Source organism: Mytilus edulis, chromosome 10, assembly GCF_963676685.1.
Source record: "Mytilus edulis chromosome 10, xbMytEdul2.2, whole genome shotgun sequence".
In the NCBI taxonomy this organism is placed as follows: domain Eukaryota; kingdom Metazoa; phylum Mollusca; class Bivalvia; order Mytilida; family Mytilidae; genus Mytilus; species Mytilus edulis.
In genome coordinates this window covers 54,508,136-54,527,571 of record NC_092353.1, presented here as the reverse complement: position 1 = coordinate 54,527,571, position 19,436 = coordinate 54,508,136, and the positions used below count along the sequence as shown (strand labels likewise).

General features: G+C 32.4%; 1 protein-coding gene across 1 annotated transcript; it reads left to right on the top strand.

The window, feature by feature from the left end:
* The first annotated feature begins 214 nt into the window (after window positions 1–214).
* LOC139492838 (exostosin-like 3) lies at window positions 215–9,952 on the top strand. The gene is made up of 6 exons (XM_071280989.1): window positions 215–758; window positions 3,000–3,065; window positions 4,213–4,364; window positions 5,305–5,432; window positions 7,516–7,666; window positions 9,767–9,952. Exons 1-6 carry the CDS (start codon window positions 215–217, stop codon window positions 9,950–9,952), a joined length of 1,227 nt encoding a protein of 408 aa, XP_071137090.1.
* The last annotated feature ends 9,484 nt before the right edge of the window (window positions 9,953–19,436 follow it).

Sequence of the window (19,436 nt, the reverse complement as noted above, 5' to 3'; positions counted from 1 at the left end):
GCCTATTGAAAGAATTTTTTTATTTTCGTTTTTAGGAGTTTTCTCTGGAAAACGGCATAACCACGGCCGTTTCAATGTATACGATGTTGTTAAATATTTCAACAATATTCAATCAAAATTAGGAAATAGCATATACATAAAAACTTCTTGCAAATATTTCAATTCAGATACCATTCATGATGAGTTTCTCCTTTGTATGAATGAGAGTGAGAGAATGGAAGTGATGACACGTTCTACGTTTTCTCTCATTCTTCCATCTATTAACATAAGCCATAAATCTACAGAAATCATTCAATTTCGAATTACCGAAGCATTAAAATTTGGCGCAATTCCAGTTATTTTTGGTGATGATTTAGTACTTCCTTTTAGTGAGATATTTGACTGGGGAAATGCTGCTATTATCATACCAGTGTCTTTGATACAGGACATTAATCTTATACTCAAGAAATACACAGTTAACACAATAATGTCAATGCAACACGCTGGAAAGCTTTTGTATCAAGCATTTTCTGATTATACTTATACCTTAAGTCTTATATTGACAGTTCTTAAACACAGACTGGGTTTTCCACCTTTAATTGTTGATGAGAAGTCAAATAATGTAGTTATAGATAAGAAACAAGGCAAAAACATTAATATTTCGAGGCTTTTTAGTACTAACAATTTTGAATTGCTCGAACAGAAAATGAATTTATTTGGAAACCCGTTAATGAGCCACTTGAATACACCATTGGAAAACATCAATCCGAAAAAGAAAGGTAAATTTTGAGATTAGCATGAAAGATTAGATAAGGAAGAAAATATATCAAAGTTAAATAAAATTGATCATTTCATGAATTTATTGAAAACAATACGAGAAAAGAAAGGGGAGCACTGTTCTTTTTTCTTTTCCATGTTTTTTGTGCATGAATATGATTAGTAAGTGGAATTTGCAATATATATTAATTGTAATATTATTTCCAAAGCTTTTGTGTTCAGGATTTTCGACCGTTGTTTCTGAAAGTTGTTGTCCATTCGCTTGATGTGTTTGTCATTTGATTAGGGTTTTGCGTTTAAAATTTTCCTCGGAGTTCATTATTTTTGTGATTTTACTTTCTCATGTCCGAATAGTTTCTAATCGCTCTCTCATAGTAATAATAGCAGTATTATTCAGTAATAAAATAAACGAAACCAATTTTTCTGCACCAGATGCATGTTTTGTCAATCAATATCTCTCCAGTGCTGCTCGAGGCTAACCATTTTGAAAATCAAAAGCTTATTAAAAAGACGAAGAGCTAAAAACCAAAATGACAAACAGAAAGTTTAGCCAAAGCTGGTCACGGATTCAAAGTTTTGAATGAGGGAGATACAATCCTTAACAGTAGGCTTTGTGTTATTACGTTTGACTAAACGACATGTACTTTAGTAATAGGTAATATAATAACTCCCTGGTAAAGTTTTAAAAAAAGGAATCATCCTTCAAGCTAGCTGAACGAACCAGAATATACTGGTCTTTGGAAATGAAACTAGGTTGAATATTGTAAAGGAGGGACGAAAGAAACCAGAGGGACAGTCAAACTCATAAATCGAAAATAAACTGACAGCGCCATGGCTAAAAATGAAAAGGACAAACAGACAAACAATAGTACACATGACACAACATAGAACACTAAAGCATAAACAACACGAACTCCACCAAAAAGTAATAGAGTATACAAAATAATGAACTCTGGTGTAATTTTGAAAAGATGCGAGTTGTATGCGGGAAGCTAAAACAGTTTTTGGGTTGTACTCATACTGGAATCATCTATGTACAAAAACATGGAAGTGTATTTTGCATTTTACAAAATTATTTTAATGACTAATTTAATTTGTAAATTCGTTCTTCAAAAACCTACAATTCCGAATTCGAATTTAGTCAGTACAAGAAGAACTAATCTATGAAAGTCAAAAATTGTAAAGACTTTAGGGAGCGAAAAAATGTATGAATTCTTGATGTATCTTTTCTGTATTTATGAATTCTTGATGTATCTTTTCTGTATTTATGAATTCTTGATGTATCTTTTCTTGATGTACATATTTCTGTATTTATTCTTTCAAATGAACAACTTTGTCAAACATTTAAAACAAAATCTTTAAAACTACAATTCTGAAGTGAAAATCAAAATATTTTTAACATGTTTAAATAATTTAAACCAGTATGATTTGACTTTTCATAACGTTATTGACCTTATGTTCACCTTTGTTGATTTTAGAACTCTATTTTTTTTTCCAAAAATGATAGTCGTACAGGGTTACTTTAAGGGCATACGATACAGTTTTTATGAAAATTTCCATACAGGCTATTTTTTACCTGATTAAATCAAATATGATATAAAAAATATGCCTTTACGTGCTTCTTTTTTGAGTAAAATGAGGTAAAAATTTCAGATATTTGCCTAAAATTAGGATTTGTGGACGTATTTTTCCTTTCAGCAGAAATACATAACTTTTTTGTTTTAAAAGATAAACACAGGCTGTTTTTTTGTAAAAAGTATTTGTAATTTCTGTTTTATATGAATGTCCCATTAATTCATGCATTTTATTTTTTACAAATAACTCATATTTATCAAATGTTCATGAATGTCGAAAAAAAAACAAACATAATTTTTGCTATATTTTTATCAAATTAAAAAAAACTGCAATTATGACTTTTTCAGGAAAATTGGTACAAATAATCTTTATATGTATTTAAACCAAATGTAGTTTTTGAAAAAAGAGGGTTCCATGAACTCGTTTTCAAGTTAAATACGTTTGAATAATGAAAATAAGTCGAAAAATGCATCTTTTTTTTCACAGATTGATGTCGCGAAAATAACATTTTAAGTTGGCAATGTCATTACCTCCAATGTAACTGTATCGTATGCCCTTAAACTCTTGGTACACTATATCACATATCAAATAGGTTAGAATAACCATTTAGACTATGATTTTCTAACTAATATAATTTGTATAAGTAAGAAAATCATTATATTTTACAGGCAAAGAAACTGGATATAATAATGTTACACATCCTAGTAGAGACCGATCTTATGAACAGTTTACAAGTAAGATTTTCCCATTACTGAAAGTGGTATATGACACAAATTTGAAATAAACTTATTTTTCACACTATTTATTTTTTTCTAGAATAGGGAAAATACAAATACTTTATGGCATGTGTGAAAATAAATATAAGATGATGTGATTTAAGTGTCAATAAGACAACTCTGCATCCAATTTACAATTTTGTAAAAAGTAAACCATCATAGGCCAAAGTACGGCCTTCAACACGAAGTCTTTGGTCACAACGAACAACAAGCTATAACAGACCCCCAAAAGACTAGTGTAAGACCATTGAAACAGGAAAACCAATGTTCTTATCTGTATATAAAACCGGAAACGAGAAACACATATGGACCACATTAACAAACGACAAACACTGAAAAACATGTTCCTAACTTAGGACAGGTGCAAACAGATGCAGCGGGTTTAACATTTTAACTGTTGCCAATCTTCACCCCAACCTGGAATAATAGTGTAACATGATGCAGCGGGTTTAACATTTTAACTATTGCCAATCTTCACCCCAACCTGGAATAATAGTGTAACATTAATATATAGAAAGATATACTGGTATGTTCACTTAAACCATGGAGAATGAATGTACGTCAGATGTGCCTTTTGTCTTAAAAAAACTTACAACGACGGTCAATTTTAAAAAGTTTAAGCAACATAAAGCATGAAGCCGAAGAGCATTTTAATATCACACTGTATTGTATAAGTAGGAAGTGTGTAAATTCTTGTAAATACTGGACGCGTCAAACAAGTCGTGCTAGATTGCCTTTTTGTGATCAAAATATTTCAACTGAAAGTAATTACAAGTAATAACATAAAATACCGCTAGATTGACAACAACACTTAAGTAATAACATAATATAATATTTTTTTTATGTTGCTCGTACATATTTGAATCTAATAAACCAAATGCAGCAGAAAGAGATAAAAATAAATCGAAAAAATGCCCTTTATAAAACTTTATACTTGATGAGTCTTATGTAAACGAAACGCTCGTCTGGCGTATAAAATTATAAGCCTGGTACCTTTGATAACTATTAACTTAATGTTCGCATACCATTGTACCGTTTTCCTTAGAACACAATGTTTTCTCTGTTCATTAAGTTATGACAGCTTTGAATTTATATTTAATTTCAGTTGTGATTCTAGTGTATGACAGAATAGATACTATGTTGGAAAATGTTGCAAGTTTAAAAGGTCTCCAATTCTTGAGTAAAGTGATTATTATATGGAATAACCCTATCTATTCGTCTACACTAACATGGCCAGAAATAGGTGTACAGATTCACGTACGTGGTATGAAATTGTCTTACAAGAAATTAAATTAAATTGAACAAAGGATAGATTTTTACAGAATATTCGTGTTCTTCACTTCAGTAATAAAAGTACCTGGTTTATTTTTTTTAATGAAAAATTGAAAAAATGAAGGTAAATCAGTGAAATAAAACTAAATTCTTCTTTGTAACACTGACTGTTCACAAAAACCTTCGATTTAGAAGCTTTCATTTAAACAGCAAGCCACACTCGTAAAGTGATACCAAGTAACATGATTTACAACAGCGTTATTTTGTTGTAAAATAAGTATCCATTTATTGATTTAACTGTTACTGTTAAATTCTTTTCTTAACAGACCTGTGCGCATTTGTCATACAAGTGAAAGGTTTAGCTAGCTATACAATATATATAGGAAGATGTGGTATCAGTGCCAATGAGACAATTTTCCATCCAAGTAACAATTTATAAAAGTAAACCATTGTAGGTCAAGGTACGACCTTCAACACGGAGCCTTGGCTCTTACCGAACAGCAAGCTATAAAGGGCCAACAAAAATACCAACGGTCTAATCTATATAAAAACCATGTTTAATCCACATTTTATTCAGAATATGCCTGTTTTGTCAGGAATAGTGCAGTTATGTTCCATTCGTGCTGTTAGTTTAAAAAAGTGTAACGTTTGATTGTGTCTTTTTGTATGAACTTGTCGTGTTTTGATATACCTTGCAGTTTTTTTTTGTTTTTGTTTTTGAATTACTTTTTTTTCTGCCAACAAAGTGGAATTGATTGCGAATCTCATGACAAATGTATCTAATATTTTGTTGTGTTCAGCGTTACAATTTCGTTTATTGAGGAATTGTTCTGTGTAAAAATAATTAAAATAGTTATTCATTATATAAATTTAAATGTAACTTATGGACTTTCTGACTTCACATGCTTGTTTATTTTTTAAACAGTTAATTCGACCATCTAGAAACAGTCTGAACAATAGATTCTTGCCATATGATATTATACAGACAGATGCTATTCTCAGTTTAGACGATGATTGCATTATGAAACATGATGACATTTTGCTGGCGTTTAGGTTAGAGTAATTTGAAATGAACAAGAACTTTCCTCTTTATTCTGAATTTTGTAACTTACTAGTTTCCGTAGAAATTAGAATAATCAAACGTCATAAAGACAAACAACAGTACACAAGACCCAACATTGAAAACCAAAGACTATGCAATACGAACCACATCAAAAACTTGGGTGATCTCAGGTGCTCTGGAAGGATAGATAATTCTACTACACAAATTTCACCCGTCGTGTTGCTTTTTTCGGCACAACATAGCTTTAACTAAATAAAAGACTTGTATAATATTATAATGTCTGCAGTTAAACAGGGGGTATTTTTCTTAATCTTTTAACATGTATAGATCAGGTTTCTGTCAAGGTGATCCGATTTCATCATATGCGCTGAAATTCTTGCACTCAAGATAATTCAAAAATGGGAATTTGTGGTATTGCATACATTACTGTATGCATGTGTTGTATTTGTTGTAATTCTTTAAAAAATAAAGATGAAGAAAATAAAAGGTTACTTGATAGTAATACTATCGGAGACTTAATGTACAACTGTGAAGATATCGACCACTAGAAATAATAAAATGCACTTTACTTTACTTTATTCCAGCAGCACCTGCATACGGGGTATATATCTCCCAATTGATACGATATTCCCGTGCTTGCATTTCCTATCATGATTTTCTTGATAGAGGGTTGTTGCTCACAAGGAAGCTATTAAACCAAGAGTTCCAAATGGTGAAGTTGAAATAATCCCTTCGTAAATTTTACGGACGCCATCACGAGTTGGTTGACCGTTATGAAATAACCGTATCACAAATGATATCGGATATGTTCCTTACGTCGTAACTACAATCCCCTTCCCTTTCCTGATTGTGACCTACCGAATTAGACTATTTACCGGATTTGTTATCACATAAGAAACACGACGGGTGCCGCATGTGGAGCAGGATCTGCTTACCCTTCCGGAGCACCTGAGATCACCCCTAGTTTTTGGTGGGGTTCGTGTTGTTTATTCTTTAGTTTTCTATGTTTTGTCATGTGTACTATTGTTTTTCTGTTTGTCTTTTTTCATTTTTAGCCAGGGACTTGTCAGTTTGTTTTAGATTTATGAGTTTGACTGTCCCTTTGGTATCTTTCGTCCCTCTTCTTTTACCCATTCACTGAACCATATGCATATTTCAACAATATTTTCTTCTCATGTGAGGGTAGACGCTAAAGTATATTTGAAGAAAAAAATGAATCTATCAATACGCTGAAGGCCTGATCAAACCGAAATACCCTAAAGTAAAGCCAAATCCGAACAATGCAGAGTCATAGCTTTGCACGATGGAAATACGTTCATTAAATGTAGATGGTTCCAAAATTTTATAAAAGCAAATTTTTATCAAAATGACAGTACATGTACTTGGCTTCTGAGCAGGTCATACCCTTTGGGACTAGCAGTTCACTGGAAGAGGTATCGACCTAATTTAATAACATTCACGGAACTAATTTTACTACACCGTATTTAACAATAAAATTCTCTTCAGTAAAGGTCAAGATCAAATTTGAAAAATTCCGTCAGTGGTAACGAATTATGAATTGCGAAAACGAGATAAGCAATTCATGATTACGATATGAATCCGTGACAATGATTCTTTACATTTGTGATCTGAAATTCAAATTAGACTTTTTGGAAGCCTTTAAAAGGCTGTCATTGAACCTCTTCGTAACTCAACAAATATTCTAACATTAATTGGTTCTTTGATTTATTACTATTTGTGGGATACATATTTCCAATAGTTTCATTGGCATAAGTGAGTTACAAATTTTCTAAAAAAGTTAAATGAATAAATGATAGTATTTTCAAGAGGATAATTCCCTTTGGTTAAAACTAATATCACTGTGGGGCCTCTAAAGGAGTATGTACAGACATTTTGAAAACCCACGAAATTAAATAACCAGAAAAAACAAAATATTTCATGGAATTGTGTACATATGTTAAGGTTCTAAATAATTCGTTTGTGGACGTCAAGTAACAACCAATGCAAACTTTAAGCTGTTTGAATCATTTTTGTTGGCAAATCATTAATTCTTTTATTTTGAAACGTCAATAGGGTTTGGAAAATAGAGAGAGAAAGAATAGTTGGATGTCCAGGTAGAGTTCATAAATGGGATGCTGTAAGGAATGAATGGAATTATAGTTGGCAATATTCTGATCTGTGGAAAGTGTCAATGGTTCTAACGGGAGCCGCATTTTTTCACAAGGTAGGTTAGATCTTCTGTAGGGCCATACATAATATCATCCCATTCTTTTAATCTTAAAAAAATTCTAATCATGAATAATAGACTGCAAGCAAACAAAGGTTGTTTTATTTATTCTTGACATTAAAACCGATATTCAGTTTCTTTGTTAATTGCTTCTAGCAATTCAATTTATGTATACTATCAAATGAAGAACAGTTTACATTTTATTATGTCAACATCCTAGAAAAACTGCCAAATATCTATTGGAAGCCTTCAGTAAGAGAAAAAACTTTATATATGAAAATTTTCGATAAAATTTATTTATTTTTGTTCGTCGTACAATTGACATTTATGTTTAAACTGACTCATAGACCAAAAGTGACGGGTGTTCTCATTATTGTTTAATACCTCACTGTAGTATATAATATTTTGTGAAAAATACATTTCACTATAATAAATAATTTACTTACTTACTTACTTATAGTTCCTCATTTCTTAGAAATATTAAATACATTTCATGTTTGGCTTCAATTGACTATACATTTAATTGATTGAAAAAGATAAATAACAAGTTTTCAGGAATTAATGCTTGTACGTATTTGCAATACCAATTACAAGTATCATATCTAAAGTGAAAATGAATATTGACCTATTAAGTAGTTAAGTTTCTGTACTTCACAAATTCCATGAAGACATTTATCTGATTTTTCGCAAAATCTAGATTTTAATAAACCATACGACAAATGGACGATTTGGGTAAATTTGTCTAAGAAACATGAGAAAGATGAAATTTATTAACTACAACCAATACTTAGACGCAGAGTGGAAATCACTGTTATAGCTCCAAATAGATTTCCGGGATCTCTTTGTTACATGTTGATTTAGATTTGCCATTTAAAGATTTTAATATGATTTGAAGCCGGTATTTTTCAATATATCTTTTCATGTTACTAACTTTAAAAAAAATGTATTAATGAAAACAAGACGATTTTAATTTTTAAATCATCAATTTCACCTACCTTAATAGCAATATACCACCTTCACTTGCATATGGTATATACATTTCCCAACTTATTCGGTATTCAGGAGCATATAACATCCACTCAGACTTTGTAAAACGTCACCAGATCGTAGAAAGTTGATGAAACAGGGGTATGTCAAAGAACTGTTGAGTCTATTTTCTTGGTTACATATGACGTGGTTCTGTACTTATGCATCCCGTCATTTTGTTATTATTCTATGATAATGTCTGTATTCTCGTCTTTTATTTTTGCTATATGCCTTTTCTGTATGACATTTTGGGTTTCTTGGTAACATATGACATACCGCTGTACTTATAAATCCCGTCATTGTGTTATTGCTCTATGATAATTCCTGTATTATTGTCTTTCGGTTTTGGTAATGTGCCTTGTCTGTGTGCCGTTTTATGTTTCTTTCTTGCATGTGACGTGGCTCTGTACTTATACATCCGGTCATTGTGTTATTGTTTTATGGTAAATGTCTATACATTGATGTTATGACTTCATTAGTATCGTATGAAATAATATTATAAATGTTACTAATTTATGTATGTATTAATTTGTTTATTATATACTTTAAAAAAACTCAGTATGATATGTAATAGTTATTTGATTCTGAGTTGGGGTCTGGCAGATTTTAGAAATAAATATTCTGGACCCAATTTAGATTAATATGAATAATATTGTCTTGTTTTGTAATCATTTATACATATAGGATGTGTCTCGGTTGACTGCCTTTTTTTTAAATGTCAAAACGTCCTTATATATTTGTTATGGCTAATATACATGATTATGATTAAATCAATTACTGTCTACGTCATTACTAATTCCGATCTGTGTCTGTCCGAAATATCTTTGACTAACGAAAAAAAAAATGAAAAAAACATAAGCACATGAAAATGAAGGTATATAAATATCGTTCTGTTTTATATATGTAATCACAGTAAACCAATAGGTAAACATTTCTAAATGACACATTAAGTTTTGTATGCACTCTTCATCCTTTCACGAATTTGGTTGTTGCTGTTAACACGCATCTTTTCGTCGGAACACAATATTTCTGATTTCTAAAGATATAACTGTTATTTGTTATTTATTTCAGTATTATGCCTACGTATACAGTTATGTGATGCAATCAGCTATTCGTGAATTTGTGGATGAAAATTTAAACTGCGAAGATATTGCAATGAATTTTCTCGTATCACATATCACACAGAAACCTCCTATTCAGGTGATATGTGTTCATGTGTGTTTTATTGGTTGTATGTATGTCGCAACAATACAGTGAAAAAAAACAGATTAATATCAGACTTCCTTTGAATAAGGAGTATCTAAAACAAGTATTTGTCTTCTCAACAATCTTCGTTTGATTTTTACCTTCAAATGTACACTGTGAGAGTTTGTAAACTGATGCATAGCTATATATATATTAACAAGTCTAAATAGAAAACAAAGTTCAAACTTATGATTGCGATTAATAAAGACCACAAATTTTATACGTGCGCATGCAAAACACATTTCTTGGTATAGGGGAATAAATACAGCTCAAACAACATTTACCAAAAGGCAAAAAAGGTGAAAAAGTATATTTAAACAAATCCATTTGACTAGCCGATCGTACATGGTTGTTCTTTATTTTTACTGAATGCAGTTGGCGATTGCCAAATAAACGGATCCAGATGTAACAAAATGAATCTTAATAATTAATCAAATACCAAACAGAAAACTATAAACTTGCGAAAAAGATACTGCAAAAATAAAGAAGGAAAGGTGCAAACATTAGTACACCATATCTGGATTTCGACAATTGATGTCTCTTCAGTGATGTTAGGAATCAAAACGATATTTGGAAGGCCATATAATTTACCTCAATTAGAGATAAACTCTTGCATTTTTAGATGAACAGATAATTTAAACCCACAGGCAAATATAATACAAGCCCATACGAAATATTATAAACACACACAGAAGTATGTCGCTGTTCAAAAGTCGCCAATCGATGGAAAGAAAACATATCCGAGTTCCAAACTAGAAGCGAAGGAAACACATAAACTATAAGAGAAAACAACGAAATAGTAAAAACACTGAAGTGCAACAAAAACAAACGACAAAAACATACATAAAAACGAACTATCATATAACAGCTGCCATATTCCTGACCTAGTACAGGATATTTAAAAAAAAATGTTGGGTTGAACTTGGTGAATTATGTCATTTTCTCGAGAATATTTTGGCTTTTGTTTACTTTAAGAACTACATGCGTACAAAATATAATGTATTGTTAAAATGTTATATTCATTTTACATCGTATACGTATTATTTTCATCATTTAAGAAAACTAAAACGATGATTTTTTATTTTTATTTTTAGGTGCAATGTAAAATGAAGCCTTGCCATAGCTGCAAAAAATATAAATCAATATCTTCTGATCAAAATCACTTGGACGAAAGACATAAATGCTTGAACAGTTTTGTCAAAGTGTATGGTTATATGCCTTTACTTTATACCCAATACTCAGTGAAGTTACTTCAATAAATATTCAACTGGACTAGTTATGTACTTTTCTAGTAAATGTTGGTTATCGATCAACGTTAGGTCGTAGAAATCTAATGTATGAACAATTACCTCTCTTGCAATTATATATTATTTGTTGACCGTCGATCTGTTAGGACACTTTTTTGTTTGCTACCTTATCTTTTGAATTCAATGCCCTGTTGACAAGAATGAAACATATGTGTGAACAATCAACTCCGTGGCTCAACTAACCCTATCAGGGTTTCGTCTAGTAAGAACTATACTATAGATATCCGTGACTCAATATAGGACACTTCATAGCAAATTAAGCTTCTTACTTAATACCTAAATTAACAGTACAGGTTTTTATGCAGTATTTACCCCCTCCCTTCCCTTGACATATAGCCTAACCACAAAGATTCACAGTTCTGAAGTCAATTTACCAATCATATAAGTTTTTCTATAATGCATCTCCAACTCAAAAATCAAAAACCAAGTCGTTTCCCTGCAGAATCAATTTCTCATTGATCCATAAAGTAGAAGCATTTAAATAACTTATGACCATGAACTGTAGTTTGTTTGACAAGCATACTATTTCTGCCCTACAACCGTCTGTTATCCATAGATTGATTTGGCATCTTTTTAAATTAATACACATTGACCAGTAACAGCATATGTTAATGGTTTTTTTAATTATTTATCATGAACATGGGGTTAAAATGGGAATGTGAAATCCGATGCTACATGCAGAGAGAATGCTTCACTCTCTGCATGTTAGAGAACATTTGCAACTATTCTCTGTAGCCTGTACGTTGCCAGTTGCAAGGCTAATGTTTTGTCCTTATCTAACATTCCCTAATATCTAGTGGCAGTTCAAATCCCCTCGTCATCCACGTCATCATACCTTGAAGAAACTACCTATTGCATTTATTTTTTAACTTTTTCTTGTCTTGTGTATGCATGAAATATTTGCCACTGGACATTTATCGCAAAAAAACAATCAACCAAGCATCATGATACCAATATACAACACAACAAAGTAATGAACTGGTTAACGCACTGCGAAGTGTACGTTATTGCATGCCTGTAGTGTAATTCAGGACAAAAAACGTGCGTCGTTGGTTAGGCGAGTTATCTCCCCTACTCCAAGAATGGGAATTTAGTGTGTTGAACTATAAAGACGTTGGCATGTCTTGTTTTTAATGAAATAGAAAATTTTAGGATAATTTATATTCATGTGAAAAGTATAATCTTTTAAGATTCAACAGGATAATCGACCACTAGTGCAACTTTTATACATAATTCGAAGAACAAAGCTGGCAGTAAAAAAAAAACTGAAAAAAAAAAACCAAAACCAAAAAAAAACAACATCAGATTTCGTCCACAAAACATTTAACAGAAAGTAAGAATCAAGACCTATGACATTTATCACAGAACAAGTAAAATCTATGTCATCAAAATCTGAGTTCTCAATTCGAGGTGCAGAAAATAAACAGGTGTCTTCTATTCCGTCCGCAATATTTGGGGAAATTAAAATCTAAGTTTAGAACATGTGTTAAACCTGAAACTACAAATGAATAATAAAGATGTTTTTTTTTCTGGATCAATTCCAAATCATGTGACATTTTGTCAATGATTTCTCAGGTGTTCCGAAGGGAACAATTTGCTTTACTATCCGTTAAAAGCTTTCTGATTTTTCATTGTAGTATGTAAGAATTGCTTTTGTCTGTCGATTACCTATAAATAAAATAAAAATATGAAGGGATATGGCGAAAATGTACAGTTTTCCCGTTTGAATGGTTTTACACTGGTAATTTTGGGGCCCTTTGTAGCTTGTTGTTCGGTGTGAGCTAAGGCTCCGTGTTGAAGGCCGTACTTTAACCTATAATGGTTTACTTTTTAAATTGTTATTTGTATGGAGAGTTGTCTCATTGGCACTCACACCACACCTTCCTATATCTATATAAGACAACATAAATAACAATACTTAGTAAAACCCAAAATTGGAACGTTTTTTATATATATTAGACCGTTGGTTTTCCCGTTTGAATGGTTTTACACTGGTAATTTTGGGGCCCTTTGTAGCTTGTTGTTCGGTGTGAGCTAAGGCTCCGTGTTGAAGGCCGTACTTTAACCTATAATGGTTTACTTTTTAAATTGTTATTTGTATGGAGAGTTGTCTCATTGGCACTCACACCACACCTTCCTATATCTATATAAGACAACATAAATAACAATACTTAGTAAAACCCAAAATTGGAACGTTTTTATTGTTGTCCTCCATCTTCAAATCACCATGAGGCATTCAATGAGCAATATTCCTCATAACTGGTAGTAAGTTCAAATCGACCCCTAGCGTCTGTTTGAGCAGAAATCATTTCTAAATATCACACAAAGCTACATCCATAGTATTCATGTCTATTTGTTGATACTTCAAAATTTCACCAAAACCGTATGGAAATGAAAACATTTTGTCGAAGATTTCCCAACCTTTACTGAGAGGAATTATTTGACATTTGTTTGGTTAAAAATTTTCATATCTTTTGAAAAACGAAGTTTGGGTAGAGATATAGTGTTTCATCTGTCCGTCACCCATTTGAAGTCCATCTATCTGTGGAAGTATAAGTCATAGTCATGATATTTTGTAGATGCGTCTTGAAGTATTAAGGGGTCCTGATAAAATATGGTCATCTTAACCTTCATTTCATATATGAGTGACTGATTAAAGTTTGCGTTAAAGTCCATTTTTGAGATTCAACTCTTGGAGAGAAAAAAATTGTCAGTAGATGCATCTCAAATAGTCAAGAGTGTCCTTTAAAAAGTACATCTTGACATAAAACTCATGGATGAGTTAATGACACGAAAGGCTGCGTTAAAGTCCATATCTGAGATGAGGAATACAAATATTTTGTGAGTAGATTCAACTTTGATATTCCCGAGTTCAAAAATCAAAACTAGAAAATGAATTAAATGATATTCAATTTCATCAACTGCACTTAAAAATGGGGAATGTGATTTCATCAACTACACTTACACGATATTTGAATTCATCAACTGCATAATTGAGAAATTTTTGATAGCATTATCATAACTATACAGATAAGTATTTTGCTCTTTTTTGCACTAAAACACCTCCTTACTTCCAGCCCAAAATATTTGTTGCGTGCTCCATTTTACTCTCTTGTAAATATACATGTTATAAATGTGTTTGAAATCAAAAGTGTGGAAGGTATGAAAATGTAGATGTAAAAGTAGTACATGAGTTCAAATGTTACTTAATTTTAATTTGTCAAATTTCTTATGCGTTTATGATTGTGCTTTTAATTGCAACTATACAATTACTATGATTTCCTTGCAGATCACAAGGAGGCTATTAAACAAGAGTTCAAAGTTGTGAAGTTGAATTCATCCCTTCGTAAATTTTAAGGACGCCATCACGAGTTGCATTGGTTGACCGTTATGAAATATCCGTTTTACAGATAATATCGAATATGTTCTTTATGTCGTAACTACAATCTCGTTCCCTTTTTACGAATGTTACCTACCGAATAAGACTATTTACCGGTTTTGTTATAACAATAGCAACACGACGGGTGATACATGTGGAATATGTTCTGTTTACCCTTCTAGAGCACCTGATATCATCCCCAGTTTTTGGTTGTGTTCGTGTTGCTGAGTGTTTACTTTTCTATTTGGTGTCTTGAGTACTATTATTATTATTAGTGAAAGCCGAACATTAAAACCCATAACAATCGGAAGCGGACGCCGATGTCATAAATGCGCATTAACCCTGGACGCTGATGCCACATTTGACTCTTAAATCGGGACGCGAACATCATACATTAGGGTTGGACCATTTCACTGAAATCGGTACGCCGACGCCGTACAAGCCGTAAACCCTAGACATGGACACCGTCGCCATATTTGGGTCTAAACCCTAAACGCTGACACTATATTAAATCCTTACATTTGGGACATAATACTCTAGAGTTAGATCACGTTCAACCTAAAATCAGGACGCCGACGCCATATTTGAGCCTCAAATTGGAACACGGACGCCATACCCTAGAGTTGGACCATGTACAACTTGAAATTGGGACGTCGACGCAATATTTCAGCCTTAAATCGGGACGTCATACCCTAATGTTCGACAGGGCTACCCTCCAAAGTGGACACTATTAGGTGTAACAGTACAAAATAAGAACAAACTATAAAAATCAGTCGAAAAAGGTTCTATTCATCAGATGAATACAAATAGAAAACACATAGTGGACGTGGCTGGGTACTTGCATCCTTCCATCAAAAATAGACTTTAAGTACATATCTGAGAGTAATCACAGTTACTGATACCTAGCTCATAATCAATAACAAATAATAAATAAATAATCAATCAGTAAACACATCCAACATGAAATGGATTTTACAAAAAGTTAGAGAAAACATTACCTTGTCCAATACCAAGATACAGGTATCGACAGATTGTAGAGCAATTAATGTATATATATATAGCATGGGTTCGAATCCCGGCGAGGAGAGAACCAAAAATTTGCGAAAGCAAATTTACAGATCTAACATTGTTGGGTTGATGTTTAGACGAGTTGTATATACATTATGTACACAGCCATGTATCACCATCATTGATGGCGATCCGATGGATACATCTGTTGTAGGGTTGTCACTGACTCAGACGTACTTATGAATATAATTATTTTCTGTGACTGTATCTTACATTAATTTGTAGGATCCTTTACTATAGATAATTTAGCTGATCTGTAACAATAACATCTTCATGCCTTATATATCATGTACTGTAGTACGCCGCTAGATTAAAACTGACGTGGAAAGGTAACACATGCCCACCGAAAGCTCTTTTTTTGAGAGCCCAGGTGGTCGTGTGGTCTAGCGGGACGGCTGCAGTGCAGGCGATTTGGTGTCACGATATCACAGTAGCATGGGTTCGAATCCCGGCGAGGGAAGAACCAAAAATTTGCGAAAGCAAATTTACAGATCTAACATTGTTGGGTTGATGTTTAGACGAGTTGTATATACATTATGTACACAGCCATGTATCACCATCATTGATGGCGATCCGATGGATACATCTGTTGTAGGGTTGTCACTGACTCAGACGTACTTATGAATATAATTATTTTCTGTGACTGTATCTTACATTAATTTGTAGGATCCTTTACTATAGATAATTTAGCTGATCTGTAACAATAACATCTTCATGCCTTATATATCATGTACTGTAGTACGCCGCTAGATTAAAACTGACGTGGAAAGGTAACACATGCCCACCGAAAGCTCTTTTTTTGAGAGCCCAGGTGGTCGTGTGGTCTAGCGGGACGGCTGCAGTGCAGGCGATTTGGTGTCACGATATCACAGTAGCATGGGTTCGAATCCCGGCGAGGGAAGAACCAAAAATTTGCGAAAGCAAATTTACAGATCTAACATTGTTGGGTTGATGTTTAGACGAGTTGTATATACATTATGTACACAGCCATGTATCACCATCATTGATGGCGATCCGATGGATACATCTGTTGTAGGGTTGTCACTGACTCAGACGTACTTATATATATATATATATATATATATATATATATATATATATATATATATATATATATATATTACAATAATACTTGTATTTAGTTTGCTTTTAATTTACTGATAACAATATCAATATGAATAACAATAAAACAATATGCAAAGATATAGCTATATTGTTGACGTTCGGAATGTACAGGAAAAAAGGTCCCAATATATTTTTTGCATGAAATTGGCATATGGTCTGCACATATATATATTAGTGAAAAATTCGCAATACACATTTGGTATGAAATCCTCCATCTATTCCTTTGCTTATTTTGTGCTTTTATTTGCTGTGCATGTACTGTGTCATACCTCATATCCTTTTGTTTTTCTATTATATATATTTTGTTAGAAATTGTCAAATGGCTACATATATAAAGAAAAAAAACACACTATATATTTAACAACCTTCCTTGCAAAGTTTGTCAATCTTTCTCGTTGAAGAAGATTATTTTTGAAATGCTCAGCATATTTTTCTTTAGCTTTGGAAATTACGATAAAAATCGCAAAGCAAACGAAAATCTATACTGGCCCGTGTATTGATACATGTTTTGTCGTAATTATTTTGTTTCATATCTTTTTTGAAAGAAATGTGTGTTAGACAGATTATCATATTTTTCTACAAGACTGATGCTCTTAAACTTTAAAAATTACGATAAAAATCGCAAAGCAAAATAAAACCTGTACAATGCCCGTGTACTGAAAAAATTACTTCAATGTTGACTTTTCCTATATAAATTAAAAAATATGTCACTGATAATAATTGATCTGATACATTGATACAAGTATTTTTATTATTACTATTACGAATCAAAACCTCATTTTTTTATTTATTTATTTCATAGATTTAGAAATTAAATTTTTCATTTGCATTCCAACATGCTTCTTATAAATAGTGGTACATATTTTTTCCTGTGACCTTTTTCCTTTGGATTTAAGTGACTTTTTTCCCAATTACTTTTTTTTCTGTTTACCAATTTTATAATCTACCCCTTGGTGTCAAAATATGGAGGAAATTTGTTCGTCTTATTAATCATAAGTTAAAAAACGTATTGTTGAATCACCCAACTACAAATAAACAAGTTCAAATTGCACGTACACGTTTGTACAATCATTTGGATTGGGCAATGGCATTTTCTCTGAAAACAAATTAGAAAATTCCGTTTTATGATATTTGTACTGCTCTTAATAACAATATTATAAAGTTGTCTTTCTGAACAGTCGTCTGAGCTCTTGTCTAATTTCTGGTATTCTCCAAGCATATATAAAAGGATTTGAAAATGAGTTAATCAGAAATGGGATCGTAAGTAAAAGTCGTGTTTGTAGTGTTAATTCTACACTCGAAAGCATCTCTATCCAATAAGACGCCACAAACGTTCCTGTTAATGCTATTGTTTGGAAAGCAATAATAATAGTTGTCAAAAATGCCCTGATCTCCCGGGTTTTAATCATGTGTGTATGACTTGTAGAAGCAGCAGAACTTTCGACGTCAGATGATGTAGTACAAGTGTAAGTTTTGCTTGGCATATTTGTCGTATTTATTTTCCTGTTTTCTTTTGTTATGCTGTCATTTTTTTCTACTTCTGAATTCCTGTGTAATGTTTCCTGCACTTCCGGCATACAGTTTGGCGTTACTCCTTGATTAAAGCTGTAAGTGTTGTCAAACTGTGATTGCTTCTTAGTTGTTTGGCTAGTCATACCGTGTAGACAATTGAAGACGCCGTGATCTTTACCCCATAAAATCCGACATGAAATTTCTTTTTCAGAGCTGTCATTGGCATTGAACTGAACGCGGTGGATTTTTATATCCTGTATCGATATGGCTTCTACTTTGTCGTCACCTTGTCTGTTGTCACATAGGGCTTTTTGAGTGCCTTGTTCTTTTGTCACGATTATTGAATGCAGACAATCAGTTTTTTTAATTTCCTCGCTGAATACTCGAAACGGTGCTATTGTTCCTTTGAAATATAATTTCCATATGCGAAAACTAGTGAGTATTGATAATGTCAAAAGAAGAACAGAAGTAATTGTTACTGGTAAAATAATAATAAAAATATACAAACTGTCCACATATACAAAAGGAGGTCTGCAAATATGTTTGAATTCGGCACGAGGTGATAATATCGATCCAGAAAGCGATAGAATCAGTACAGCGAACATTGATACTCCAATGATTAAAAATTTGTTCTTATCAAATATATCACTGGTTCCAAAGTTAAAAGACCTCACTATTAAGTACCTCTGTAAACACAGAAGAAATATCAAACAATAATTTGATTGAATGCCAAACGAACCTAGAAATATCTGCAGGAGACAAGGTCCAACGCTTTTATACTTTATGAAAGGTGCAAGCGAAAACAGTGCTGATGTAATCCCCAAAGTGATGTCACTACAAAAAAGACCAAGAATTGTTAGATTGTAAAAAGTTTTCTTCAAAGCTTTAAAACATACCACAATGTAACTGATGTGCACTACGATTGTCACTGAGGAGAGTGTAGTTAATAAAATCGTAACTGCATCATCAACCTTTGTAGCCTCTAGTGATGTATTTGTGTCCTGCAAATGCAAGCAAAAATTAAACAAAACAACAAAAAACACTGTTCTATTGGATTGTTACTTTTCTTTGTATAAATTGGGATGATTTAATGTGATGGAAGACT

Bases quoted from the DNA above. Each gene is read 5' to 3' on its own strand.
- LOC139492838 (XM_071280989.1), top strand. From the start codon at position 215: ATGGAAGTGATGACACGTTCTACGTTTTCTCTCATTCTTCCATCTATT. The intron at 759-2,999 runs GTAAATTTTGAG...TATATTTTACAG, and splicing joins CATCAATCCGAAAAAGAAAG to GCAAAGAAACTGGATATAAT. The intron at 4,365-5,304 runs GTACGTGGTATG...TTTTTTAAACAG, and splicing joins AAATAGGTGTACAGATTCAC to TTAATTCGACCATCTAGAAA.